Source organism: Chelmon rostratus, chromosome 5, assembly GCF_017976325.1.
Source record: "Chelmon rostratus isolate fCheRos1 chromosome 5, fCheRos1.pri, whole genome shotgun sequence".
Classification (NCBI taxonomy): Eukaryota; Metazoa; Chordata; class Actinopteri; order Chaetodontiformes; family Chaetodontidae; genus Chelmon; species Chelmon rostratus.
The window spans coordinates 26153518-26164065 of record NC_055662.1 but is presented as its reverse complement, the minus strand read 5'-3'; the positions used below and the strand labels follow the sequence as shown (position 1 = coordinate 26164065).

The 10548-nt window shown below is 38.9% G+C and overlaps 1 protein-coding gene across 1 annotated transcript in view; it reads left to right on the top strand.

Annotated features, from left to right (window-relative positions):
• The first annotated feature begins 8 nt into the window (after positions 1 to 8).
• The window catches only part of LOC121606696 (phosphatidylethanolamine-binding protein 4), a 56564-nt gene continuing 46024 nt past the window's right edge, over positions 9 to 10548 (top strand). The window contains exons 1-3 of the mRNA XM_041937196.1: positions 9 to 141; positions 1511 to 1614; positions 1891 to 2023. Coding sequence (XP_041793130.1) covers positions 139 to 141; positions 1511 to 1614; positions 1891 to 2023 — 240 coding nt within the window. The 5' untranslated portion in view covers positions 9 to 138. The remainder of the gene's footprint in view (positions 142 to 1510; positions 1615 to 1890; positions 2024 to 10548) is intronic.

The window sequence follows — 10548 nt, the reverse complement described above, 5'->3', positions numbered from 1 at the left end:
TGTGTCATATGAAACTTTTGCAGCCTCATAGGTCAGAAGGACGGTGCCGTGCGCAGAGGCGGCAGCAACATCCGCGACCTGAGCCGGGAGAAGAAGAAGAAGAAACCTGCCTCGAAATAGAAGTGAACAACTCCAGAGATGGTAACTTTAATCACAAATGAATTCAGCTTCCCTTTAAAGACTGCAATTACTGAGTACAGTGATATTTAAAGTTTGTTCTCTGTCTCAGCAGACACCTGATATATTATACCGTGTCGACGTGTAACGTTAGCCTCAAGTTTGATACACTGCATAAATATAAACTAGCTAAAACACGTCAAAACTAGCTTCGCGCTAATGTGGGCATTTTACTGCAAACTAAACTAAACTTGCCCTCACGACGCGAGAGTCATTTTAACGTAAGTATAGATACGTTTGTTATCCGGACATAAGTGAAAGTAAAGCCTGGTGTATCTGTCCTGTGGCAGGATGTAGCCAAATGAAGCTAATAAGTTTAAATATAGCAACCATTTCTTGCAGCGTGGCGCGTGCCCCCTCCAGTTTTAGCAGTCAACGCGCGTGACGCACGTTTAAATGCTGAAATACATCCATGACATTGACTTTAATGAGAAGTACTAATTGTGACAAGTGTTGTTACGTAATGTAGGATGCATCAGTGCTGCTGATGTGTCAAAACAAACAATGGCTGGCCAAGACCGAGCAGCAGGTGAAAGAGAATTTAGACATTAAAGGAGAAATACCTAAAATCTTCAGGATGAAGCCTCTGAGGTGTGCAGACTTCATGTGGTATTATACTAAATGTCATTAAGTTTAAAATTGTTCAAATGTTTCATTTTATTTTACTTTTATTTATAATTTTCTCTACTTTCTTTACAGCAAACTAATTGTTCTCTCTTGCTCTGGGAAGTTGCCTCTAGCACAGGCATCTCAAACCGGTTCCATAAAGGGCGCGTGGCTGCAGGTTTTCATTCCAACCCAGGAGGAGCACATCAGGCCAACCAATCAACATCAAGGGATCACTTAGTTATCAGCTGAAGACTGAGATCAGCTGATTAATTGATTCCAGCCTGGTGTGTTCCTCCTTGGTTGGAATGAAAACTTGCAGCCACGCGGCCCTTTATGGAACCGGTTTGAGATGCCTGCTCTAGCATTTTAAACTATATTGACAATAAAAAAAACATTAAGTGTTAGTTGCTGGCCCACATTAAAGCTGTAAGTTAGAAATGCTTGAGTTACAGTCACTTTTCCACCACTTTTTTATGTACTGTTTAAGCGCTGTACTTCTTGACAGATGAATGACATGCAACATGAACTGCTGCTGAGCTTTCATTTATTAGAAATGACAAGTGGTCAATATGAACAGGTCTCCTTTGACCTTGACTGCCAGGACATAATTGGCTGTATTTCAGTCAGACTGTATTACTTGGTAAAAGAGCAATACTATTTCAATCTAACAGGCTTAGAAATAGAACATTTCCTGAATAAAACCAGTTTTTCTGTTGTTCTGCAGACTATGCCGGCACAGTTTCTGGTGTTATGTGTTTGTATTTTGGGGTTTTTCCATGTGGAAGGAACAACAAACACCCTGAGCTCTCAGGATTCTTCTTTCTGTCAGTAAGTATCCCATAACACCTCACAGAGCTGGGATCATAGTGTACTTGCAATGACAATTAAACAATGCACAAAACGTGGAAAAGACAGAAGAATCTGAACTGATGCTTAATTTGCTCTCTCAGTGTTGTACTTAGCACTTTTTGCTTATGGCAGTATTGGAACCTTTTTAAGTCATGTTTTTTTCAGGATGTGAGCCTATTCACTTTTTCTCTCAATGCAGAATGTAATACAAAATTGTGTAGAGTGAATATCATCTTTTATCTCTCTTCAATAAAGTGGTGGACTAGAGGTGATATATCCAGGACTGGACATTGACAAATGCCTCATAATTCCAAAGGAGCTGAAACTCAGAGAAAAGATCAGCACAGTTTGGAAGACCCCGCAGATTTACTTCTCTGGAGCACACAAGGTAAGAGGTGTGTGTGTGTGCGCGTATGCGTGCGTGTGCTTGTGTGTGTATGTGTTTTGTGGATTTGTTGGAACATTGTGCACATTTTACTGTGTGTGTGAAATGTCTTTGTGTAGTCTGTGCTATTTGGCAAACATGCACACCCTCATTTGTAACACTAGAGTGCAGTAATAGATAAGACAAGCTGCCTCTACGTCGGCAGAACAGAATTTAAGTTATTTTGATAAGAAGCAAAAGTTTCACAACATTTTGAAGAAATTCCTGAAATAAAAATTCAGTCATATTTAAAAAATTATGACTGTTCTCCAGCTTTGACCTTCTATGCTACCTTGTCTGATCTACATTGCCTGTACTGATACCTGATATGCTGTAGTACTCTTTGTCACCAGGGGATGGTGCTAGCACATCATACTTGTAAGCCATTGAGTGAACAATTGTGTTAACCCAAGGTAATGTCCTGTCTACAGTTTATACTATTCAGAATGTCATATAACATAAAATGTTTGGTAGGTAATACTGCCATTGACGTCCCTAATTCAGTCTTATTTTGACGGGTAAATGCTCTAATCTGTTTCATCCTTGTGATGCTACAATGAAGAAATCCCCAACATCAGTCAGGTGTCATCACAGTTAAATTGAATTTCAGCAGACAGCACACGAAACTGTGTGTGCATTAGAGGATGAGTGTAAGAACCAGTATTTTTTAATGGTAACTCGTGTTTAATAATAAAAAAAAAAACGTTTAGGTAGGTAGGTTTGGGTGACCCTAAGAGTGAAATCGATTACTAAATGTAAATCATTTATGTGAAGGATTCGGCTAATTGAAAAAACTAATTGAAAATAATACAGTAAAACTACAGTTTGAAGTTTGTGTGTCGTGTTGTGATATTAGACACATTCATACTGTGCTTGTGTTAAACATGATTTAAAATATATAAAAATGCAGTGCTGATGATAAAACAAAGAATGACATTAATGTTCCCTCCCTTAAATAACTTTTACAGCGCAGAAACTGAAGAGAAAAACAAGTTTTGAAAATAGGTCGACGGTACATGAAGTAGGGCTTAAATGACGTGTTCCATGTTCCTCTTAAAATATTTCCTCTTGTCATGCCAGATAGAAAATCATCACAAAGATTTATTCAGATGATCCGTGTAGTATTCCTTTATTTATATGTGTATTTTGAAGTGGGTCGTGTTCAGTGTGGTTTTCTTGTTGAGCGACAAATTGAGAGAGATGCAGTTCCATATCCACAGAACCCCTGCTGAAGTTGACAATGAAATTACATCAAGCGCACACCAAATCCTATATCTGTAAATTGAAAACTTAAATTGAACGCCACCTCGATTTAGGAGGTAGTTTATGAATTCCACAGCTAAGCAGTCTAGCTTGAACATGATCTATTGCCCTTCTCTTGCCCAAACTCCATTTGATCTATGGTCGTATTATCTATAATGCTGTCTTACATGATTCTCTTTTATTGCCAGAATCAGTGTCAGACAGCAAAACAGATTACATGTTGGATTAAATCAATACAAACTTTATTTACTGGGCTTTGAAATGTAATTCTCCATTTCTCTTGACACTTAAGTAAACATGCACTATTGAAGGATCAGATTGTTGCCTGTGGTTCTCTGGTTGGTCTGCTGGTCCACCACGCTTTCTGTCACCGTGCCATGCTGCCAGCACTGCTGCTATTCTCTGCCACTCAGCCCTTGTACCCAGTAGTAGGAATACAGAATGGTGGCCGCTCTTGCTCAAATCCACCCACAGTAACACCCACTTCATTACTGGGACGGGATGCATGCCTGCTGAGTAATTGTAATGGAGCGCAATGGGCAGTAGTCCCATAAACCCGCCTCTAAATAGGTGCTCATAACCAAAAACAAAGCAAAGGGCCACAGAAACTGCAGATTTCTGTGTTCAAACTTCAGAGCAGCGATTCACCACTTGAACTTATGTGTTAGCAAAACCTGGCATGTGTGTTGATGGAGCATTTTTAGAAATCCTAATTACATTCAGAAGCCTCAAAAGCATCTACGGTTCGAAGAAAGTGGGATATGTATTGGCTAATGGGACTAAACTAGAACAATGTGACTTGGTTACAATTTCATAAATAAAGTTAGTGCAAAGTGATAATAAGGATTGGAAATTGAACAGACCTGACAATATTCTTTGATGGGATCATGTTTAGAAATTGTTGTAGTAAGTGTGAAGTACAGATTGCTGAAGGTCGGCATGTAAGTTTTAAAATACACAGACTTAGTTTTATGAATAAATTAACCTTTGAAGTCTACAAATAAAAACAGTAGAAAATGAAACTGTCATCTGATTCATTTCCTGTTACGGATTTCAAATGCTGTACCATGATTGTACAATATATCGAAAGAAACGTTTTGCGCTGAAGGATGAAGTTGGTGATTCAAGGAGAATGCACATTATGAGTCCGATTAGAATTTGGTTACAGTAAATGTTCAACAACACCAAGTAAATGGGTTATACCCATGCAGAGCTAAAAATGATCACTATCATTTGTTGAAATGAGACTTATAGTTTTTTTGAACTGCAGTTGTAATATACAAAATTATTGATAATAAAAATTACAGAGGACATGATTAGTGTCTTAAATTAAGGTTAATACTTTTAATAGTTTAAGGACTTTGGTTGGGACAGGAGCAACAAAAGACTGGAAAAGTTGCTCCAAAAACACCTGTTTGGAACATTTCACAGGTAAACAGGTTGATTGGTAACAGGTGATGATATTATGAAAGAGGCATCCTGGAAAGGCTCAGTCATTCACAAGCAAGGATGGAGCGAGGTTCACCACTTTGTGAACACATGATTGTATAAAGGATGTTGCTACATGGGCTCAGGAACACTAAAATCGTCAGTAAACACAGTTCATGTGTTTTTATTCATGTTTTACTCAGAGTCCTTTTTTTTGGAATCCGGGTTGTAGTAGGAACCAGAAGTATCTGTTAACTTCAGCGATATCAAGAATAATTGTCAAACAATCAAAATGTCAGACAAAACACTAATATGTTAACTCAAAAGTGGCCTGTTTGTATAAACCAAACCACTGAAGAGATGTTATGTTTGACACATGTACTGTTCAAATGACTCCTGACACAGCCAGGTAACAATGGTCCCAGTCAGAATTTGATGTCTGGAAGTTGGACTTGGATTAGGAAAGTAGCTCAGATGCTCAGCAGTGCCAATGTAAAGCTGTCATCTGTCTGTCAGCTGTCCTGGTTTTCCAAACCAACTCTTATATTTGATATTTACTGACACCTGGCAGCATAAAGTGTCTTTGAAGACACCAAGCCAAGCTGTAATTGAAAGATTCAACTTTTAAAATCATCTTATTGTGTTCTTAAAATGGGGCCTCAGAGGTCAAGAAGTCAGCTCACTCTTGAATTATATTAATAAAAAATGTTTGGCACTGATCATCGTAAAATTTCACTTTTGGAAAAATCCTGATACCTGCACAAAAGATCTTTTTGCACAGACTGCAACAGCATTACTGTGTTAATTATTAGTTGTTTAGTAAAGATGCAGATGCAGTTTCAAAATATCAAAAGGATGTATCAACCCCTTGTCCTGTATAAAATCTAGACTCTCAGGGTCTTAGTTCAACATTATCTGCTTTAAATGCCAAAATGCTTTTAGGAATTTTGTTTTCATTTTTTCTTGTTGATAGAGGCTCTTTGGAAAACCAGCGAACTTGGCCAAAGGAAAGAAAGCCTGTCAGATAAAGCTTTGCCTGCAGAAAAGAATAAAAGAAGAGTGAAAATTAAGACAACTCCCAAAACAACCAAAGACCCCTGAACTAGTAAGGATTAAAAAGATGTGTATATATTTGGATACATGGCAGTTCATTCAGGTGTGCTTTTGGCACTTGCAGCCCAAGAATGTTTAAGTTTCCATCTTCCTAAACCATCATAAGCTTCATGTTTAATTGGGCTTTTAATGCATTTTGTGAGCAATATGCATGTAATGCATACAGAGTAATTTGACAATACAGTTGTGCAGATGCATATATATATATATATATATATATATATATATGCATATGTATCTATCACTAATGCCTGTATTGCTCCTGGATAAAATTCCCTTTTCCCATGACATGAGTGCACATTTATCCAAATTAAGCCACCTCAATGAAAAGTGATGCCCCTAGTATTTTTCAATTAATTATCTTATTAACTTATTTATTGTAGAGGGCAGAGAGTTGGGTCTCATGTGCATCCATGAGAGTATTCTTCTGTTTGATTTCTCAGCTGAGATCACTGAGATTAATCCACGCTACATATTATTTAAAATAATTATCTCTCGTTTTCCTCGATGTAGTCGGCGTAAACAATGCAGGCCACAGAAGCTGTCTTAACCTCATAGTTATTCCAAAAGTGGAGACAGTTTTGGAGTTGTTGTTTTTTTTTTCAGTAAGGACCATAGCCACAGGGCACATTCTTAGACATGGGGGATTTCAAAGCCTTGTTTTTGGGTAGACATTTCTTGCATCTGGTGGATGGAATGAGGGTTTAAACCATTACTGCGATTAGAGCTGCCTCACTATGATCTCTTGAGCTTGCTTACTGCTGCTAATAGCTGTTACCTCTCTATTTCCCTCTATCTTTTTCTTTTTCGCTTTCTCTCTCTCTGTGAATGATTTTTATGCTTTGCTAAAACATGTGGGGGCGTTGAGAGAGGATTTAAATGCAACGATCCCCCTCCTCTTTTTTTTTGGTGAATCTCAGCGTTCTTTTCTGCAAGCCTCTGATGACGACAGGGCAGCTTTAAGCCTGGCAGTGCCCACGGCAGGCTGCCGTCTCAGCGCTGCCCACTCTCCTCTGTGTTGGCATGCTGGAGAAAGCGAGGGTGGGGTTCCTCTTTAGCAGACCCTGTCATTCCTAGGAAAGCCTACATGTCCACCCATGCAGGATTCCTGATAGGTCTTCATGTTGGGAATGTGAGAGCACAGATAGGTAGGGATTTTTTTTTTCCAATAGGCGACGGCCTCCATGTAGCGAAGATGAAGAGACAAGGCACTTCCTTGAGCCTTCATGTGACAGCAAGGGTCAACAAGTGAAACATGTTCTGTAATATCCATCTAATTGCATATTCAGTGTCATCAGGTGGGTGTTTTTGGCTCTGCTGGATTAAATAAGCGTGTTTGGCCGAGATTCAGGGAGTTTATTTCCTTAGCTAATGTTCCCCTTTGTCATTATAACACCCTGTTAAGCTGACCCGTGTCCCGCTCCATTCAGTCATTGCCCATTACTACACAACATATATGATTCATGCGAGCTTCTGAAGAGGAAAGAATTACAACCTTCTGCTACCAGGAGCCCTGGATTGATTATGCATATTCAGTGGAATGAAGAGAGGCAATAAACCTCCTAAGCCACCTTTCCACACAGACGACGAATAATTTGCACCTTGTGAAGCATGTGTGTGGCATGCAGACCACTACAGGTGCACAAGTGCTCTTACAGGCTGGTCTGCCACAAGGTTTCAGATTTGCCCTCAGTTGGCAGGACTGAAGGATATGTGCAAATGTCTCTCATGCATAAGTGAGATTGCACCTGACACATTTATGTCTCATAACCAGTATTTATATATTTTCTTTTTTCTCACACCTCATTTTCCTGTTTCCTTTTTCCCTCCACTCACCCATGCCTTCACTTGTATACTGACAACCTATTTTGTTTTTTGAAGCTACCCTTTTGTACCCTCTTGTTGCAATAGCATGGTATTCCTTCACCTTACATTTGGTCTAAGAGCGTAGGCAGCAATACTTTTACTCTGTGCCTATGAGTAAAATATGATTTCAATTACCGTGAAAATGTATTGTATTATCAATGGGAGGATAAGAACAGATTAAGGAAGCTCTGGGATGCTCTTACAGATGACAATGGTCAGGTTTCTATGCAAGCAGCGGTATTGAAGAAAATGATACATTTTCACCGTTTCACAAAAGCTCTGTGAAAAGGAGGTGGTTCAACATGTAAAGCCTACTCAACCGACCCTGATATGTTTAAGCTGAGGTTATTTGCTTTAATATATAGAAGCTGTTCTAGTACCGATAGAGGGGTCAACTTTTTTTACATAGCAAACTGAAGAAATAAATATGCAGCTATTCATTATTTCCAAGAAAATGTGCACAAGTTAATTTCCACGTTAGAATCATGTGCAAATTTCCCACCTGGTACTACACATGGCAATTATGAAATTCATTAATTAGATCTAAATTTGCAAAGAGGCTTCAGCACAGAGGCAATAGCAAAGACTTAGAGAAGAAACGGGTCTTTAATAAAAATACCGCCTGAACCTGTGCCTCCTGATTATAATTCAGTATTCACACAGAAATTCTATCTTGTCAGTTCATATACATTGACGGCAAGTTCTGTTCAAACAGAGATTCATAATCTGCATGGGTAGTGCATCTGCTGCTGTGGATACTTAGACAAACATACAAGATTAAATTTCTATTTATATGAGCCACAGAAACCTAACATTTACCAGGGAATCATTGTAAGATCTGGAGCCGACTCGGTCGCACTTTGGCACAGTAAGAAACTTGTACCTTTTATTAATGTGATCTGTCCAGTGGGGAGATGTCTGCAGCCTCATGATCCCAAAAATATCATCTTGAAAAAATATTGAGCTGCTTTGTGCTTTTTTCATTTTGCCTTCTTGTGTTGAGTGTTGTATGATCTCAGGAAATCTCTGGGCCTTCCATCTCTTGATGTCAAGTTTTTTTTTTTACAAGCTTCTTCCTTTGTGATCAAGTTCAGGACAGATATTGAAATATAAACTTCCATTTAGATTGTTAGCTGTGTAGTAATTTAAATGAAATAAAAAGTGTTTTAATGTAGACACTCCTCAGGACTTTACAGATAGGATTACTGTGGCGCTTATGTTTGAAACGGAGGTAATTGACTTTTTTTCTTTGACAGCCTCTTTTCTTTTAGAACTAAGTAATCACAAAGTTAAAAGTGATCACGTGAAGTTTACTTAAGACCCAGATGCTTGGCTTAGTGGCATTTTGCCCAAAATGTTTTGTGCTTCTCATTTGTGGTCAGGCACAGGGTTTAGTTACAGTTGTGTCCCAATCCTCTGATTCACCTTCTTTAGGAACAGCTTCAGGGCTGCTCACAATGCTTAACTCTCCATAATGCCATCCCCTTCATCTCCCCAGTGGTCTTATTGTCTTAACTCTGGATGGAGAGACAGTGTTAAGAAAAACAGGTTAATACACGTTTGGCACACTGAAAGTAAAGTATCTTTTCAAAGATGCACTCTATTCAAGTTTTTCTTTGGAGAATGTTTTTCCATCAGATTATTCCATTTTCTCGCAACTTGTTTAGTTCCGTCGTCGGCCTGTTTTTTTGTTTGTTTGCTTGTTTTTTTTATTGTTTTTTAAGATATATTACCATTATAAGGCTGTCGCTAATGGTAGCGGCAATCAGGGGTCCATTGATGTGTTGATTGATCTGAGAACAGGGGATGATAAAACTGCCTTCCTTGTCATTTTCCTGATCCTGTAGTTTGGAAGCAGAGAAAATGTTATGCAAATGATTTGTTAATCCCTTTACATTATTTGTTCCATTTCTCCCTTTCGTTTTCACACTCAATTTCTAGCACAGCGAGCTGACAGGCGGACACCCTCAGATTGCTAATTCTTAAGATAGAAAAAAAAGTCAGCCATCCATTTTGTATTTAGAATATACTTGCTTCAATTAATTAATTTGACTTGAACGATTTACCTGAAAAATGCACAGAGATCCTGAAAGCCCTTCAAGTACTTCACTTTAGATACCTTCAACTTTAACCTCTTCCTCTTCTTCTTTGTTTACGAGTCTTAAGTCTAAGCCGAGAGAGCAGTGGCACATGTGACCAGTGTTTTTTTCTATAGTTTTGTTGTCCCAAAGGTTGGTGTTAAAAATAATAAGAAAGAGGTGGGATGGTCTTAGATTCAAGAAGCTTAAAATGCAAAATCTCAAATAAGCCCAATTTTCCCTAGCCAATCGCGTTGCATTTTGGTGGGTTTGTGTTGATCGTCTCAACTGACTCACATCCCGCCCCTCCCCAAATAAAAACACTACAGATTTACGTGGCTTTTCAAAAAATGTATCTAGACATTTATCCAGCTTAATCTTCTTAACATATTAAAGTGATTTGCTTTACCCTGAAGTGGCTGAAGCTGCGAGCTCACCGCCCCTCATGGCACTAAGACCTGAGAGGCATTGTGGACATCTTTCCGCTCTTGAATAAGAGAAAGGTGGGCAGAAGTCAACCTGCTTCTCAGCTGTGGAGCTGTGGCTGTCCCCGCTGTGCGTCCATTTTATTTTTTTTGTTCTGTTATTAGTCCAACTGTTGCACTCAGTCAGTGTTCTTAGGCACATGGCTCTGCCAGAACTGCCCACACTGTGGTGTGGAGGTTTGGAGCTCTCAGCTTTTGAGCTGAACTGAAAGAGCTCTCTCACAGAGTAGGTGTTGGCAGGATGCTTTGTTTCTTT